The sequence below is a fragment of the Chiloscyllium plagiosum genome, chromosome 6 (genome assembly GCF_004010195.1).
Source record: "Chiloscyllium plagiosum isolate BGI_BamShark_2017 chromosome 6, ASM401019v2, whole genome shotgun sequence".
NCBI classification, from domain to species: Eukaryota; Metazoa; Chordata; class Chondrichthyes; order Orectolobiformes; family Hemiscylliidae; genus Chiloscyllium; species Chiloscyllium plagiosum.
In genome coordinates this window covers 69,501,296-69,521,196 of record NC_057715.1, presented here as the reverse complement: position 1 = coordinate 69,521,196, position 19,901 = coordinate 69,501,296, and the positions used below count along the sequence as shown (strand labels likewise).

Genomic DNA, 19,901 nt, shown 5'->3' with positions numbered 1-19,901 from the left:
TGAATTTGTTCACTTTAGCAGAAAGAGTTTTGAGGCGTAGAATGGTGTAGGTATCAACAGCATAAGTCACAAAACATTTGTATGTGAGTGCAGCATGTAATGATGATACACTTACATTACATAGGGCATTTGTGAGACTAAATCACAAATACTGTATGCAGTTATGGTCTCCATATGTAAGGAAGGATGTAAATGTATTGGACATGATTCAGAGAAGGTTGACTAGATTTACATCTGGAATGAATGGGTTCTCTTGTGCTCCAATTTCGTATGTTTGTATGTCTGTCCAAAGTCTTTACCTTCTTAGCTACACTGAAACTTGAAGGCTCAAAGGCTTTTTTGGAGTCTTTCATAGCATCTTCCAACACACACGAAACAATCTTCCCGCTTTCACAGCTCCTCAGGACTTCTTCCGAGTCCTGACTCCAAATTCTTGCTGCTTACTAATTCCTGGAACTTTCTCCTAAATTTGTCCTAACAATACAAGCCATCCAACTACTCATGATACCTTCCCTGCAGGACAGCTAAAAGTTCACACTTCGAACATGAGTCTGCCCAGTCTCTGTCTTTTTCTCACTGCTTGTGATCCTGGAACTGCAATTTACTGCAATGAGCCAGTTTTTTTTTTTTAAATTCACCCCTGGAACTGCTTTCCAGTGACCCTCAAACTGTCCTCAGTGATCTATGAAAAAAATGCAATAAGGTTCTGATGGGCAGAATTGAATGTTGCTACCTAGCAACTCTGGAACTGCTTGATCCAAATTTGGAGGTGCTGGTGTTGGACTGTGATGGACAAAGTGGAAAATCACACAACAGCAGGTTATAGTCCAACAGATTTATTTGAAAATACAGCGGTCCGAAAACTTGTACTTTTAAATAAACTTGGTGGACTACAAACTGGTGTCGTGTGATTTTCAACTTGATCCAAATGTATTACATTCTCCCAGATTTTGGCAAAGGATTTCATCAGAAAGTATATGCTAGTTTCCAAGTTTGATTTGAATTTTGTTCTTGGAGTAAGTGACATTAACACCAATACATAATTCTTAAGGATCAAGTCTTGACATATGATACATATTTCTAGAATGATTTTCATTAAAACATTGAGAAAACAGAATAGTGTATTAGTCTGACATCTTATTAATTATTTCACTCATTCCTATTGCCTCTCTCAAAAATCCCTGGTCCTAATAAACAAACACTGTATTGGTGTTCATGTGCACAGAAAATGGGTTAATATACCAATTTACAGGAACCACAGTTATGTTAAAAATAGGATATTAGGCTTGTATAGAGAGACTTGAGATTCTTTGTTCCACTGAAAAAAAGGAAAGCTAAGAATAAATTTTAATGAAGGACTATTAAAAAAATCAAAATGTATTTTATAAAATAGCCATATGTTTGAATAATGTTTCCAAGGGATACCACATCAATGAAAAAAATACGTGAGCTAAGGTGGAAATTTTGGGGATCCCAGATGTTATTATGTGAGTTAATTGCAGAAGTCATTACTAAAGATAAACTAGCATCATTGAGATAACTAACAGTGAAACCAATCTATAACACACAACAGAGTTAGATCTCAGATACAAGAAGGTGAAAGAGTAGTGAGTGACTGATCACACTGAACACTAGACTGATGACCAGGAGGTATAGCACACCACAGTTAATAAAAATGATGCCATTGGTGCCTATCAATTAGTAAAAGTTCGAGAACAGAAGCTACGTTACAAGGAGTTTTAGGACCAGCATTACAGAGCTTAGAATTGAGATGGTGTCTAGATATAAGATGGTAGCAGGGTTGGAATTTTGAGAGATCTTGATGATGAGATTTCAATAGGATGGGAATGGTGCCTATTAATGGGAGTTAATAATTATGTTAAAATATTTGAATATTCAAGAGATAAAGGAGATTGCGATATTTCCCACAGAGATAAGCCTGCTAGGTGGTTTATGAAGAAAGCTGTGGATAAATTCAGAACAAGGGCGAGAATTGTAAAAATGGTAAGGATGAGAAAAATGCAGTAAATGACGTAGCTGTATTATTTATTAAAAATGTACTGCTATTGGAAAAAAGGATGGGGTCTGAGTAATGATGGATAGGATACAAATGATTGAATTTTAAAATCAGTAAAATACAATCTGTGCACAATTTCACATAAGAAGCCAGCAAATGCAGCAAAATATCTTACTCGATTGGTTCTACGAAGAGGCTGAATTTTTTCCTGTTTTTCCAAACTTATCTCTTTCATGTCTGTGGAAACATTTTCATGATGTTTCTGCGCCACACATAGCTCATGCTTTCTCTGCAAAAGGGTAACATTTGAGGTGTTTTTAAAAGTATAATGACAAATTGCAGTGAGATAAAACAGAACATTAAATAACACAAAGCTGTTTCATCAATTATGATTAAGGAAAAAATGCTGGGTGTAGATTCATTGATGAATTCAATTTCTTTAGAGATGTTACAAAATTAGACTCAGCACCAGTTGTCAATCATGGAATTATTCCCAAACTCCCAACAAACCATTTTGTGACAACTGCTATGCATTACTGAAACAGATTTAATGCACAAAGGAGTTGGCCTAAAACTGACGACTGGAACTTGTCATTTGCCCTCAATTCAAGTTTCACTGTGATGAGACATAAGTTGATTGGCTAAACTACAAATTGAGTATTAGTACCAGGCTTTAAACCTGAGAAGTGATTGAACTAAATGGATACATAATCCTTCCAGTTATAAATAATAGGGACATTGGAATAAATTCAAAAGTCTTCACAACCACCCATATACATATTGTGGCTACAACAGGTGTGAGACTGGAAATTTAGCAGTTTCTAACTCATCTCCTGACTCATCAAACCACACATATATATCCTGTGGCTACAACAACAGGTCAGAGATTGGAAATTTTGCAGCCTGTAACTCACTTTCTGACTCATCAAAGCTTCATCAAACCACATACAAGGTATAAGTCAGGAAATATTGGAATGTTGTTCATTGCCTGGATGAGTACAGCTCCATTACTCATGGAGCTCAAAACCATACAGGGGACAACACAGTCCACTTGATGCGCATCCCATTCACTACCAACCAGTGTGTACATACCACATTCAAGATGCAACACAGCAAATTAGCAAGTTCACTTTGGCAACACCTTTAAAACTCGCAACATACCACATCTCTTGAAAGATGTTTTAAAAATCCATTCACTAATGTTGTCCAATAAAAATGCTAATTAGGCACAAATATGGCAACAATGACACCATTCCAATGTCCCTATTATTAATAAGTAGAAAGTGTTTAAAGCTGGTATTAGTACTCAATTTGTAGTTTAGCCAATCAACTTATGCCTCATCACAGTGAAACTTGAATTGAAGGCTTATGACAGGTTCCAATCATCAATTTTGGGCCAACTCCTTTGTGCATTAAATCTGCTTCAGTAATGCACAGCAGTTGTCACAAAATGGTTTGTTGGGAGTTTGGGAATAATTCCAGACCCTTTAATTTCATTTTAAAAATGCTTTAAATACATTAACATAATGCAGTTAACTTTTCTACAGATGTGGAATGAACTTTATCAAAAAAATTACTTGGATTACGTGCCTAGTAGCTAACATACTGTAAAACACTGTCTTCTGCGTCCCTTGATAAAGCAAGCCATATAATTCAAATTAAAAGAACAGCATGTTAACAAGAGAAGAAGTTTACTATTTCCCAACAAGTTTGCAGATGGCTGGGGAGGGACAAGGGGTGGTTGTAAAATTCCCTCATGGTCTTCCTCTCTCAGGCATTCTCATCCAACCTGTCTGCAATTTTATATTGGCCATGTGTGCTGCTTCCTACACTGTCTCAATTTTGAAGCTGGAAGAAAGAGTTCAAACTAGCAATTCACTCTTATTAGGTCTTGTGCATGCCTCTCCCGACAGCATCCTTTCTATATTGCATGATCACCTTCTCAAGATAGGAATCCGCACTCCACCCCTCACTCCAGTGTCTCTATCAAGACCCTCACAACTGCCAGGTCTCAGCTCCCTTCCACACGATGAGCTGGGGAGGTGGTGGTAATGTCAACAATGAATTAGTAATGCAGAACTCCAGGCTGATGTTCTACAGACATGGGTTCAACATGGCAGATATTAAAATTTGAATTCAATTTAAATGTGGAATGGAGAGCTAGTGTAATAGTGACCACGTAATCACTTTCAATTGTTGTAAACGCCCATCTGCTTCACTCATGTCCTTGAGGAAAGGACGTCTGCCATTTTTACCTGGACTGGCCTACATGTGAACCCAACCCCACAACAATGACTCTTAACTGAAATAAGTAGAAATTCTTAATGATATCTAGTCACATCCATATCTCACGAACAAACAGAACAAAATAAATAAAATAAAAGCCCTGCAATATGTGGTAATCTGGTCCAGGATTTAGCATCTGGTGACTACTCGCAATTCCAGTTCTAGCTATGACTCAAAATACCATACGACTTCTGTCTGACTGAGGGTGCACAAGTTCCATCTACAATGGATGTTTGCATCAGAAGTGCCTGTGATCAGCATGGATGAATTCTTTGCTCATATTCAGGCAGAGATGATTTCAGAAGATTGAAGAATTCCAAATGTTATACCCAGTTCAAAAAAGGGTGTTTATGTCCTGTACATTTTCAAAAGCCATTTGATAAAATTGCTACACAACTGACTTGTGAGAAAAATCAGAATTTATGGTATGGAAAGGACAGTTGCAACATGAATACAAAATTGGCTGAATAACAGTAAACAAAGAATAGCAGTGTAGGGTAGTTTATTCAATAGAGAAAGGTTTATAGTAGGTTATCCAGGATTGGTGCTGACTCCCGCTTTTCTTGAAATATACTAATAACCTAGACCCTGGTGTAAGAGGCACAATTTCAAAGTGTTTGGATGATACAAAACTTGGAAACACTGAACTTTAAAGAAAATACTGTAGAATGCCAAAAGGTGATGTGATCTATATGGACTTCAGTAAGGCGTTCAACAAGGTTCCCCATGGGAGACTGATTAGCAAGGTTAGATCTCATGGAATACAGGGAGAACTAGCCATTTGGATACAGAAGTGGCTCCAAGTTGGAAGACATAGGGTGGTGGTGGAGGGTTGTTTTTCAGACTGGAGGCCTGTGACCATTGGAGTGCCACAAGGATCGGTGCTGGGCCCTCTACTTTTTGTCATTTACATAAATGATTTGGAGGCGAGCATAAGAGGTACAGTTAGTAAGTTTGCAGATGACACCAAAATTGGAGGTGCAGTGGACAGCGAAGAGGGTTACCTCAGATTACAACAGGATCGTGAACAGATGGGCCAATGGGCTGAGAAGTGGCAGATGGAGTTTAATTCAGATAAATGCGAGGTGCTGCATGTTGAGAAAGCAAATCTTAGCAGGACTTCTACACTTAATGGTAAGGTCCTAGGAACTGTTGCTGAACAAAGAGACCTTGGAGTGCAGGTTCATAGCTCCTTGAAAGTGGAGTCGCAGGTAGATAGGATAATGAAGAAGGCGTTTGGTATGCTTTCCTTTATTGGTCAGAGTATTGAGTACAGGAGTTGGGAGGTCATGTTGCGGCTGGACAGGACATTGGTTCGGCCACTGTTGGAATATTGCATGCAATTCTGGTCTCCTTACTATCGGAAAGATGTTGTGAAACAGGAAAGGGTTCAGAAAAGATTTACAAGGACGTTGCCAGGATTAAGGATTAAGGAGGATTTGAGCTACAGGGAGAGGCTGAACAGGCTTGGGGGCTGTTTTCCCTGGAGCGTCGGAAGCTGAGGGGTGACCTTATAGACGTTTAGAAAATTATGAGAGGCATGGATAGGATAAATAGACAAAGTCTTTTCCCTGGGTTCAGGGAATCCAGATCTAGATGGCATAGGTTTAGGGTGAGAGGGGAAAGATATAAAAGAGACCTAAGGGGCTGGTATAATTGCAACATTTAAGAGGCATTTGGATGGGTATATGAATAGGAAGGGTTTGGAGGGATATGGGCCGGTTGTTGGCAGGTGGGACTAGATTGAGTTGGGATATCTTGTCGGCATGGACAGGTTGGACCGAAGGGTCTGTTTCCATGCTGTACATCTCTATGACTCTATGACAGGATGATATGATGAACAGACAAGTAGCATATGAAATTTAGTGCAGAGAACTGAGAAGTGAATCACTTTGGTTGGATGAACACAGGGACGCAACATAAAATGAAGAGCACAATTCTAAAATGGATTTGGAATGGGCATGTAAATAAATCATTAAAGGTGGCAGGACAGGCTGAGAGAGTAGGAACATGGATACGTAATTGGCTGAATGATAGTAAACAAAGAATAGTGATGGCAGGTAGTTTTTCACAAAGAAAAAATGTTTATATTAATCATAATAATATTTTAATTATCCATGCACCATTTATCATCAGAGGCATACACTACTAAAGCAAAGAAGTTATCTTAAACTTACAATACTGCTTCGGTTTAACTGGTGTACTGAGTGGAATCTTACAGGAGCCAGAGAGCAACATGGACTATGTGGGATTTGTGGCAGAATTGGATGAGAAGTTTGGCACAAATGTTTCAATACTGGGAGCATCTAAAAGCATTTTTCTGGTTTTGCCGAGTAGTGCAGTAAGGTTTTTGCTAGGCAGTGGCAAAATGCCAATTAAGGGGGATTATTGCTTGTTAATAACACTGCAGCTCATCTTATTTATCTCTAGCTACCCTCTTACCGAACAAGTCAGTGTGAAGAATTCTCAACATGGAAGTCAGAGCAGGCAGCTGATGACTTCAGCTTGCTGCTGGCTGTAATGATCTTTCATGTTGGACACCAGACACCAAAATCTCAGGGTGGCATGGTGGCTCAGTAGTTAGCACTGCTGCCTCACAGTGCCAGGGACCTGGGTTCAATTCCAGCCTTGGGTGACTGTCTGGGTGGAGTTTGCATGTTCCCTGTATCTGTGTGGGTTTCTGCCAGTTGCTCCAGTTTCCTCCCATTGTCCAAAGATGTAGTTAGGTGGATTGGCTATGCTAAATTACCCTTAATGTTCAGGGGTGTGTGGGTTAGATGTATTAGCCATGACAAATGCAGGGACAGAGTTGGTGAATTGGTCTCGGTGGGATGGTACTGATGTGGACTTGTTGGGCTGAATGGCCTGTTTTCACACTGTGGAGAATACTGTTCTTTAAAGGCATACTCTATGGACAGGCCATACACACTCTACATCGAGAGACGGTGGTGTCTAGCATGTGCCAAGCTTCAAAAGTCCTCATGCCACATCTCTGCTCCGCTTACCATATGTTTTGAACTTCAATACTCCACCTCAGACTGCATTGGCAACTATCATTGCAAAGCTGCTGTAAGGACACTGTGTATTCAGGGACATACACGCAGCTCATGGACGGGACTGCATCCCTCAGTCAAGGCAGACAGATGGCACTCATGATATCCCAGCACAGTAAGCCAAAGGCAGTCTCCAAAACCAGCCCAAGGATTTGGATGCAGTCAGTCAGCTGCTCAGGGCGGTCACAATCAGAATACTCTCCTCATAAGGCCTGAGGAGTCAAATGTGTGGCAGCCCATCAACTGTCTTATTTCTGCTCTCCAGTGCGCTGTTTTCTTCCTAGATTGAGATTGAGTTAGGCAGATGGAGATGAAAGTAGGTGACACAGCTGATGTTTTTGGTACAGTTAGGGGATTGCCTCAAGCAAGTGAGTAGGCACTGTAGAAGGTATGCCGGGTTAGTCATGTCAGGGGTTGGGATGGGTTACAGTGACTGAATGAAAATTTTGTAGATGTTACATCGTGAGAGTGGTAGAGCTTGGGCCTTGGTGGATGGTAGGTACGGTAGAATGAGCATATCAGAGAGAAGACAGTGGCACGTTTGGTGGCAGAATGGGGAAGCTCATTGAGATTCTTCCTATATTGCTCGTCATTCCTCCAGATGGCTGAGACTGCAAGAACCCAGGTGACAATTTCAGCCTAGGCAACCATAGTCTGGTATTATGGTCTCCACTGCTGTTCCTGTGGGAAGAGGACATCCCATGTCTGCACTAACTGTCCAGCAAGACCTCCAAGTCCTTGTCTGGAAAGCAGGCGACCACTTTCTCTCCGTCTGCCATGTCTAAGGCACTGAGAATGCGTGTCCAGGTAGGTGCACAGGATGCCAGTTGTTCAGCAAATATCCAGTGAATGATGTTTGTTCATGGATTGTTATGTGCTAAAATGAGACTAGAATCAGATGTGACAAACTTCACAGGGGCAGAGTAGATAGTTAACAAGGTGCATTTGTTCAGATATGGCAAGAAATCTTGGTGAGTATCAAAGCAAGAATCCTTCCATAAAACTTAACACAAGACCCAGTTAACTAAAATAAATTAAGTCCAAATGTCTAATTCTGGGCATCATACTTTAGGAAAAATTTGTGTAAGCATTGGCGAGGGTGCAGAAAATATTCGTAAGAGTGGTTACTGGGTGAGAACTTCAGTGTGGTTGAAAGATTGGAGAAATTGGGACTGATCTCGAGAAGAGGAAATTGGGCCAGAAATCTTGAGGTCTAAGCAGAGTAGATAGAACGAATCTCTTCCCATTGGTGGATGCATGGAGCAATTGAGGGCACAGATTTAAGGTAACTGACATCAAGACCTCATCTGATTGAGTATGGTATCAAGGAGTCCTCACAAAAATATAATCAATGTATATCAGGAGGAACACTCTCCACTAGTTGCAGTCATACCTGACGCAAAGATTGTGGTTATTGGAGTGCAGTCATCTCAGATCCAAGACATCTCTGCAGGAGTTACTTAGGGTAGTGACCGAGGCCAAACAATTTTGAGCTGTTTCTTCTCTCCATTGTAAGATCAGAAGTGGGGATGTTAGCTGATGATTGCACAACATTCAGCACATTCCTGATTCCTCAGATGTTGGAGCAGTCCTTGTCCAAATGCAACAAGACCTGAACAATTTCCAGGCTTGGGATGAAAAGTGGCAAGTTATATTTGCACCACACAAAGGCTAGGCAATGACAATCTCCAATACGAGATAATTTAACCATCACCTCTTGAAATGTAAGGGTGTTATCATCACCGAATCCTCTACCAAAACATCCTGAGATTAACCATTGACCAGAAACTGAATTTGACTAGCCACATAACTACAATGGCTACAAGACCAAGTCAGGGGCAAGGAATCCTGCAGTGCGTAACACACCTCCTGACTCACCAAAGACTGTCCACCATCGAGAAGGCACAAGTCAGGAGCATGATGGAATACTCCCCACTTATCTGGATGACTACAGCTCCCCTAATACTCAAGGAGCTTGACATCATCCAGGACAAAGCAGCCTGCTTGACTGCATCATATCCACAACATTTAGTCACTCCACGCTCAGTAGCAGCAACGTGTGCTGTCTGCAAGCTGAACCGGAGAAATTCACCAAAGCTTCTTTGACAGCACTTTCAAACTCATGACCACTTCAATCACAAAACACAAAGGCAGCAAGTACTTTGGGAACATGCCACCTACAAGTTCCCCTGTAATCTTCCCAATTTGAAAAAGTATTGTCATTTCTTCAGTGCCTTTGGATCAAAATTCCCTCCTGAATGACACCGTAGATACACCAACAGCACATGGATTACAGTGCTTCAAAAAGGCAGTTTACCACTACCTTCTTATGGACAACTAGGGACGGGCAATAAAATGTGGCCCATCCATTGATAATTACATTTCATGAGTAAATTAAGAAAAACACAGTGAGAGAGGCAATGGCAACAGGAGGAAAAATGTTTTCATGCAGTTACGGTTAAGATGAAGAATACATTGCCTGATAATGTGGTGGAGTAACGGTCAAGTGAGTCTTTCTAAAGGGGACTGGATTATTATCTGAAAAGAAAAATAATTGCAACATTATGGGGTAAAGTCAGGGGAATGCCACTAGGTGAATGGTTCTTTCTGTACAGAAGCATCAGGCCTACTAAACTGTAACGAGTCAAGTCATTATTAAAAAACCAACAGAACACTGGAGCTGATGATTATACAGCACCTTTTATGTTCTCCGAATATCCCAAAATCTTTACAGTCAATTAAGTGCTTTTGAAGAGTAGTCACGAAGGGCTAGATTTTTAACAGTCAGAGGGCCATTAAAGATTGCATTGAAAATTTCTTCAAGATGAATTTTGTGGGAATCTTTTATTGTTAACTTTTAAAACATTACTTAGTGTCAGTCCTCACTATGGAAGATAGACTGAGTTGTCTACTGAGTTCCCAACCTTTTCAGTATCAAGGCACACTTCAAACAGAAACAATTCCAAGACACACCCACTTATTTAGCTGAATTGATTGCCATATTTACTTGCATTTACTGTGGCATAGTAGGAATGGAAACACCAATTATCAATGAGGCTTCCCATGGTGTCGTCACTCTCCGCCCACCATCCATCTAGCCATCTCTCACAACATGTGCCCATCCTGTGGAGGTTGCTATGCAGCCCAGTCATGGACAGGAAGCTCAGTCGCTAGAAGCAGCAGCTGCTTCCCAACATGCAAGGATCGGATGAGTAGAATCTCTCTGGCCCAGACTCAGCTCCAGCAAAGGGCTAGTTCTACATGCTGGAACCCCTGCACCTGCCACATTCTTGGCTCCATCTGGTGTGACCCTAACAACCTGTAGTAGCTGGGGCAAGCGATCTGACTGGCTCAGCCCAGAAAAGGGGCAAAGGTAATGGATTAGTCAATAGCTAACTAGGCAGAGAAGAATTTTATTTGTAAAATACTGCCCTCTGTTCATCTCACAGATTAAAGTCTGTACATTTCGATGAGATTCAATATTTTCCCCTTTGTATCCATAATGCTATATAGGGGAACAGTGTCATTTTATTATTCTGAATAAAAATATTATGGGCATTATATATAAATATGAAACCATACACATTAGTGTTCAGAGATCAGGCAATTTCTTCCATTTTGCTGAATTCTGAGAGCAAGTTACAGTCAAGAACAATGTTGAAAAAAAGTGTTGTAATAACCAATAATAGAGACAATGTTCGTGGTGAACTTTACACTTTATTGACGAGGTGTGAATTCCATTGAGCTTTTTTAGAGGGATCTTGCTGCATGATCCAGCGGGATTCCTTGCCATATCTTACCAAACGTGACTCATTAACTATATACCCCACCACTATGGCATCCCTCAGGTCTGATTCTAGTGCCATTTTACCACGTGCCATTCCAGAATAAATTGACACTCAGTAAATACCCACCGAAAGATTAGTAGCCTTTGCGCAGACACCTTTCAAGTGCTGCTGTACACCCAGACAACTGTTGGCAAATTAGCTTTGCCCCCTAGCCCCGGTTAAGTCATGGCTAAGCAACCACAAAGCCATGCTGCTCATGACTAATGCTCTCTTGCTCATACAACCAAATTCTATCCCCCCCATCACTGTTTAACAACCATGTCAGCTCGTAGACTGCAGCAGTTCAAGAGGCACTTCATTACTACCTTCTCAAGGGCTAGCAGGGATGGACAATAAATACTGACTCGCCAGCAATCTCCAAACCCATGAATGAAAAAATAAAATGATCACAGTTTACCTTTCTTTTGCTACATCCCATCTAAACACTCTCTACATCCGAATTACTCTGTTCCCAATGCCCCCTGAACACCTGCATCGTGATATTGTCCAGTTGGGAAACATGACACACAATTAAGACCAAATGCTGTCATCATTACCAGTGACTAAAACTCATAATGGTCTTCTGCATCCAGCTCAGACTTTCTCCCAATGTCAAGTTAGACTTTGATCGATTTCTCATGCGATATTGCCACAAATCTCATCACAGCCCACGTCTCTCAAAACCCGATGAGATCTCGCTCAATGAAATGTTAGTTACAATTTTAATATCATATAACTTGACAGATAACATAGATAACAGTTCCTTTTGACTATTCAAAGAATAGGACTTTGTAGTTTGGGGTAAGGGAACAGGAAAAGGAAAGAGAATAAAAAGCGGAGGGAAAAGAGGACGGAATGTTTTCTTTAATACTTTATATCCTCCATTGATTTTGTAATATTTTCTAATAATCATCTTAAACTCACTTGTAGATTTTCTAAACGATTTTGCACCTTTTTGGCCTGAGTTTCCAACTTCTTATTGTGCTGCTTTATATCATTAATCTGAAAAATATCACCAGAAGCAACTGCATTAACAGATATGTGCAAAACAAATAACAATGCTTTGGAAGCGAAGGTTATGCAGTTTTGGAGTGGATAACATTCCTTTGTAATGCTTAGTTTTGAAACAACTAAATCCACACAAAGTGCATATCAATGGCAGGTGTTGTGGAGTAAGGCGAGAATTTCCACTTCGTATATTGCTCTTGAATCTGGTCTTTCATTTTAGTTAGAAGTATGCATGAAGTACAACTAAATTTGTCTGGAACAAATACATTCAACTGCACAAGATGTATTTCAAACACAAAGAATCAGCATTGGAAGGTGAGTAAAAAGTGGAGGGTGAGGTAGTGCAAGTTAAAATAAGTGGATGGATTTGATGGTTTGGAAGATTCATTTTTCAATGATTTAGTCTAGTTGGAGCAACTAACCAGGGAAGGATTTCACATATAATGAATGAAATACATATTACTGTTTTTTTTTCGATTTGACTATATTTGTTCTTTCCGCAAGATATTATAAAGGAAAAAAGGTAAATTATAGCTATGTTGTTGTATTTTAACTTCCGACAGGACATAGCTTCTAACAGACGTTCATGCTTTTCCTCTGAATTTAGAATATTGCACTGTCGTAAAGTACAAGGCTAATTAAGTTTAAAGGACATTAAAAAGCTTTATTCACATGCTGTTCTGACTTGTGATAGATCTCTCTAACTTGATTGCAATTTCAATGCACACTGAAGATTTTCCATGCTCAGGAAATAGTTATTTTATTCAATGACCTGGAGCAAGTAACTCTCCACAGCTGTACTAGTTGAGACACAACCATATTATTGCACAATAAGCTATAGAAAATTGTTCTTGCCTGTTTTTTCAAGGAGTCATTTGATTCCTTTAATGTGTCAAAGGAGGATTTAAGTCTCTTGTTTTCTTTTATCTTCTCCTTTAAGGCATTTGTGAGTTGATTGACTTCTGCACCGTGTTGCTGTGGAAAACAAAAAAAGGGATAGGTTTTCATATCACCATCCTGATGCAAAGTTGACATTGTGAATTAGCCGATATTGCAAAACTCACCTAATTTCCACCTATTTCAATTTAGTTGACCAATTCAATGTTTCAATTTTACCACTTCGGAAAATGGAAACCACCTTCCATTGAATTCATTAGCTAACTCTCCAAGTATGAACATTTTCAGTAATGCTAAATGGCATGATGCTAATCTTTTCAATTTAGGTATATAGCAACAATTGTATGTTTCCATAATTTTCACTTTCCCAAAACTATTTCCTTATGTGCTCTGTTCAAGTTCAGTCTCTTGTTCTTGATATTTAAGTCAGACCACAATATGGCTGAAAAAGAAAAAAGACCCATTTATACTTCACTGCGATAAACATCATGCAATGGGGCTTAAATCCAGCATCCCAAGTCCTCTGCGCTCCAGGATGAGGGCATTCAGTAAAATGGCAGTGGAAGAGAATTATAGAAATTGAAAGAACAGTGGATGCTGTAAATCAGAAACCAAAGCAGAAATTGCTAGAAAAGCTCAACAGGTCTGCCAACATTTCTGGAGAGAACTCAGACTTAATGTTTCGGGTCCAGCGGCCCTTCCTCGGAATGGTTCAGAGGAAGGGCCACTTGACCTGAAACGTTAACTCTGATTTCTCTCCACATATGCTATTTCCTTATGTGCTCTGTTCAAGTTCAGACCTGCTGAACTTTTCCAGCAATTTTTGTTTGTTTCTGAGGAGCATTATAGAGTCAGCACTGCTGATCCAACACCTGATGGCATGCAGAATATTAGTAGCAGGAAAAACAATGGAGGACACATATGCGAACAGAAAAATATGAAATACAATGTAGTTTTTTTAGCAAAAGACTTATGTCACTTTGCTTTGAAGAAATTAACTTTCCCAAATGGACCGTACATTAATTCTACCAGTTGACAGAACTATGTGTCTATATTATACAAATATAGTAGATAAAGAGTACCAAATACAGAAATGGAGACAATTCCATCAGACTGCATTATGCCACAGCAAACTTGTCTCCACCATGAGCAAAGGGAATGGATGTGAAGAGGGAGGGGGAAAAGATGTGAATGCAGAAAGTGTATGTTTACCTTCCATTTAGAAAACTGACAAAGAAAATTCAATCTGAAATTTACAGGTCCCTTCCTGATTTCCAATCGGTTGTTCCTATTCATTCTGATAATTCTCCAGGTCCCAAAAAATTGAAGGACATTCAGGATTTTCATCCTTCACTTAGTATCAAGTAAATGATTCCAGCAGAAAGAAAAAAATGTGACTGTTGGAATGAATTTTTACTTATATAGTCCTTTTACGCCTCATGATGGTCCAAAGCACTTTGCAGATATCTAAACACTCTGAAGTATGGAGTTACGATCCCAGCAGATAGTACTACTGGACAGGTCAGAGTCCAGAGGGAAATCTAGCTTAATGTACCTTAAGGTTTATTTTTGCCTATTTAGTTACCATGGTAGCCAGTCACTGAACATATTCACATAAGAATGTCGATATACCTTTACCAAAACAACAGAAGTGTATTGCACAAAATAGAAATAAAAGCAAAGCTATAAATAAACAGAAAGAAACCTTATATTCCTGTTTTGAATCTTTAAGTTCTTATTCAACTGATGAGACCAGAAGCAGTTGCTTTCAGTAACATTTTGTATATTCACCAAATATGATCCTCTTAGTCTGTTCCAGAGTTCAAGATTTCTTTCCAGATCCAATGGTCTGAAGACTTTGACAAACTAAAATCTAACCCTCTATTGGAATGGATCTTTTATTCTGAACTCAACCTGCTTGTAGTCCATGGCCTCTCTGATCATACCAACTCAACAATAAGCAGAAATTACTTTAGCAGGTAGCATGTTGAATCATTTAATTTGTCGCATATTTTCTTGTAAAGGTTGTCTTTAGTTCACTGTTTCAAACAAATTTCCTTAAAAACATCTTCACAGCCCTAACAATCAAAAAACATTTACCTTTGCTTTAGAATCCAATTTTCTAAATAATATTGAATCTCACCACAGTCTTCATTTTTTGATTAAGCTTCCTGTCATTTATTCTTATATCTCTGCATAACAGGTTAACTAGAACTGTTAGTTAGGGCTTAAAGTAATTGCTGTTCCAGCAATAAAGTTTCAACTTAAAGTAATTTTGCAAATGGAGCAGACCATTAAGAATTAAGATCAGAGTACAGATAAATATAAACAGGAATAACATGAAATATCTTAAAGAATATTAGTAAATTGTGAGGTGCAACCTTGAGAAGGAGAAAAATGGGCATTTTGGTCAACAAATTTCTAAGGTCTAAAGTACGAGATTGGTATTATTAGGAGACATTAGTTACTCAATAACCTTGCCAGGAAAGACACAGTGCTAAGTGTACAGAGAGAGTAGAATTTCTCTGACTTGTGTGGAAAACATTTTCAATACATATGTCTCCGGCTCAAGGAACACAATGGTTCTCAAAATGAAAAGGACACATGTAGTATATTAAAGTCAGTGATCATTTAGTTAACTGTGGCTACAATGTAATTTGCTTAAAAAAACTGAAGAAAAGAGACTAAATAATATAAGTGAACATGATAAATTGGGAAGGACTTTATTTATAATATCTGTGCACCAAGAACTGGCAGATTGTAAAAGTTGACTATCTGGCAAACCAATAAGGGAGAAATGGAAAACATTTGGAAGAAAGATAGTTTAGGAGCATCCATACACCCTGGAGGACTACGACCCAGAGAGAATGCATGATACTACTGCTATACTGGAAACTTGAATTGAAGAGTGACAAGAATGGCAACTCAACATCTCTAGAATTTTCAATCAGGGTTGGGAAAGGGATAAAAAGGTGCAGGCATAATATTATTGTTTAAAGAATCATTAACAGCTAAGAGAAAAGATAATATCATAAACATCAAATGAGGCTATATGAGTTGAGTTCAAATGAAAACAGGGCAACCACACTACTATATACTACACAACTTAAACAGTGAATGAGTTAGAAGAGCACAAATGTTGGCAAATTTCTGAGAGCAAAAATAATACTGCAATAATAGTTGGGGACAGTGTGTGCAAAATTCTTGGACTGCATTCATGGGAACTTATTTTTAGCCAGCATGTAACAAACCCAATGAGAGGGCTCAATTTTAGATGTAGTCTTATGAAATAAAGCGAGACAAGTGGATGAAGGAGCAGTGTGTGACCATTTTGGAGACAATAATCATAATAGAGTTAGGTTTAGCATCTTTACAGAAAGGGACAATATATGATGAGCAGCTTGGATAAAGTGGACAGGGAATACTGGCTTCCACCATCAGAAAGATCACCTACCGGGACACACAAAGTTAAAGAGAACTGTAGAAGGATTAGCAGGGGCATGAGGAAAAACATTTTCACCCAAAGGGTGAGTGAGTGTCTGATATTCATTATCCAGATTCGTGGAAACCCTTTACTCATTTAAAAAGAACATGAATCGCACCTAAAAGGCTACAGACCAGGTGTTGGGATTAAAGTGGGTGGCGAGTTTATTCAGCTAGTGCAGACAGAGTGGGCTGAATTATCTCTTTCCATGCTATAACTTTTCTATACTCCTAAAACAGAAAACTAGAAGATGGATTTAGTTAATAACTAGGAAGATTAGAGAAGTACAGGAGGAAATTGAAATAAAAAAATCAATACAGGATGCAAAGAAACATTATGTGAAAAGGCAAAATTAAAATCAATGCCAAAATATTGCATGGGCATATAAACTGCAAACAATTTTTTCGAATTATTAAAGGGAAATCAGGTCTAACTTTACTGACATCGTTGACGAAGTTACAGAGAAGATTCAGTAAGTAGTTTAATAGATGTGTGTATGAACTTCAGCAAGCACTGAACAAAAATGCCAAAAATGAGGCTTACTGAAAAGATGGAAGTCTTTGGGATTAAGGGGAATATGTTAGAAAATTGATTCAGTGACTAGAAGCAAAAGGTGATGGTGGCTTAATTCTCCTCAGAGGTTCATAGTGGTTTCCCACAAGTTTTAGCTTTAGATCTTTACTAATTTACTAATTTTCAGGACACAAAACTATGCCACAGTAATCTTGGTGGTAGGAAAGTCACTCAGCTGTGCAATATAGTAGTGAACAAAAAAAGACCCAGGAATGGGTTTTGCTTGTAAATGTTTGATTGGTTGCATAGATGATTACTGGTGATATTTTCAAAAATGAAAGAAGTGCCAGCGATTTTGGTGATGGGAAAATTGCTTAGTTGTTTGTAGTAGCACTTCTGGGTGGACAAAAATAAAGCAGACCTGGGGGTCTTGTGGTGCAGTGGTAGATGGCAGTGGAATAAGATTTCTGAACTGAAGTTCATCCACTCTGTCCACTTCTTTTCTCTCTTTCCACAATTTTTTCTTCTCTTTTTTACCTCCCGTCCTTAGGTGGCATTGGCCTTGTCCAATGTGAAAGCCAGCACAGACTCCCAGCCTCAGCACGGACTTGGGCTCTCGGCCTCAAAGTTAACACCGGCGTGGTCTCAATTGGGAGGGCTAGAAAATATAATGCAGACCCAGGGCCCTTGTGGGGAAGTAGTGTCCCTATCTCTGGGCTGTGGAGGCCTCTGTCCAACTTCCACCTGTTCCCGAGGTGTATAAAAATGTCTCTGAACAGGCTAATTTAAAAAAGCAAAGTTAAAGCAGACCTAGACAGGGGATTTATTGGTGATCACTAATAGAGGATAAAAGTACCACAGTGATTTGGTGATGAGAATAAAAAACGTTCAGTTGTGTGCACGAACACTTTTGGATAAAATAAAACAAAAGGGAAAAGTTAAAAAAAGTAGACCCAAAGGTAGGTCTGCAACACTAGTCTAGGGCTGGAACTAGCTTTTATATGCCGTAAGTAGTGGCTCTATTTTGTGTTCAACAACAAATGATACTCGTTTCAGTTGGCATCCTGATGAATAGTTATGTAATAACTAATATAACTGAGCTAAAATAATCTTTAACTTCTTTTATATAAAAAAAAAACAAGTCTGCTATGATTCTTTTTCACAACTGAAAAGGGCTGGAAATTGTGGTTTCTATGTTGTTGACTGGGGAAAGGATGTCCAAATGGAACAGGTTGTGAGCATGCCAAGAGAGAAAGACAAAGGGAGTGCTAATGGTGATAAAGATATGATAGAGATGTGAAATTAGTGTAAATGAAGATGTGATACATCTTTTGACAGGCATGGTTAACTCACCTTGATCATTGGGTATTTGTGTCATAAGGGAATGTATACCTGGTGCAGACAATGTAACATGTATTTACAGCCATTGTTTGACAATCATCAAATTTTTTACTACTTCTCAGAATCCACCATTGCCATTTGCACCTCATACCTTCATAGTAACCTTTGTTCTACTTTAAGACTCTAAATTCAGGGCAGATTATATCACATTAGTATTTAAATGTGAAAATATGTCAGATTATATCACTGTTTCCAAAACCTCCTTTCAGGAAAATTATTAAGTGACCTTTCTGATTACATTTCTCCCAGGTCTCCCAGAGCCATTTCAACTTGTCTGTACATCACTGTGTGTAATCTGCTGGTCGGACATGACATATCCAAGGAAGATGATGAATTAGTCTTGGACATTGACTGTACCGAACAGTGAGTATGAATATGTTTGGATGTTACTTGACTAGTCTTGACAGTTCGTCCAATTTTGGCAGGAGTCTGTACACCCTAGAGGACTCTGCAGGACTGCCTGGGCAGGGTGTGTCTTTTGTTCAGGGGAAGACTGCATAATGCATGAAAACACAATATATGCAGAGAGAAGATGCACAAATATGTTTTGTCGTCATTTAGAGTGTCATGGAATCATACAGCATGGCAACAGGCCCTTTTGTCTGACCAGTCCATGCCGACCATGTTCCCAAACTAAACTAGTCATACCTGCCTGCCCTTGGCCCATATCCCCCAGACCTTTCCTATTCATGTGCTCTTTTCAATGTTATAACTGTACCGGCATCCACCACTTCCTCCAGTAGTTCATTCCTCATAACAACCACTCTCTGTATAAAACTGTTGCCCCTCAAGCCATTTTTAAACCTTTCTCCTCTCACCTTAAAAATATGCCCCCTAGTTTTGAACTCCCCATGTTAGGGAAGAGATCTTTGCCATTCACCTTACCTATGACCCTCATGATTTTCTAAACCCCTATAAGGTCACCCCTCGCATTTATCCAAATTAAACTCCAGCTGTCATTCCTCAGCCCATTGACTCAATTGATCTCTTTCAAATGTTAGATAACCTTTTTCACTGTCCACTATGCCTCCAATTTTGGTGTCATCTGCAAACTGACCAACCATGCCTCCTATATTCTCGTCCAAATCATTTATATAAATAACAAACAAAAGTGCACCCAGCACTGATTCCTGTGGAAAACTGCTGGTAACAGGCCTCTAGGCCGAAAAACAACCTTCTACCATTACACTGGCTCTTATCGTTAACTGCTGAAAATGTGTTGCGGGAAAAGCGCAGCAGGTCAGGCAGCATCCAGGGAACAGGAGAATCGACGTTTCGGGCATAAGCCCTTCTTCAGGAATGAGGAAAGTTTGTCCAGCAGGCTAAGATAAAAGGTAGGGAGGAGGGACTTGGGGGAGGGGCGTCGGAAATGTGATAGGTGGAAAGAGGTCAAGGTGAGGGTGATAGGTCAGACT

The 19,901-nt window shown here is 39.4% G+C and overlaps 1 protein-coding gene across 1 annotated transcript in view; it reads right to left on the bottom strand.

Moving 5' to 3' along the window:
- LOC122550680 (coiled-coil domain-containing protein 138-like) overlaps positions 1 to 19,901 on the bottom strand; it is a 109,946-nt gene that overhangs the window by 32,754 nt on the left and 57,291 nt on the right. The window contains exons 7-9 of the mRNA XM_043691782.1: positions 13,047 to 13,166; positions 12,108 to 12,185; positions 2,193 to 2,306 (exon numbers count right to left, since the gene is read on the bottom strand). Of these exons, the coding sequence (XP_043547717.1) occupies positions 2,193 to 2,306; positions 12,108 to 12,185; positions 13,047 to 13,166 (312 nt within the window). The remainder of the gene's footprint in view (positions 1 to 2,192; positions 2,307 to 12,107; positions 12,186 to 13,046; positions 13,167 to 19,901) is intronic.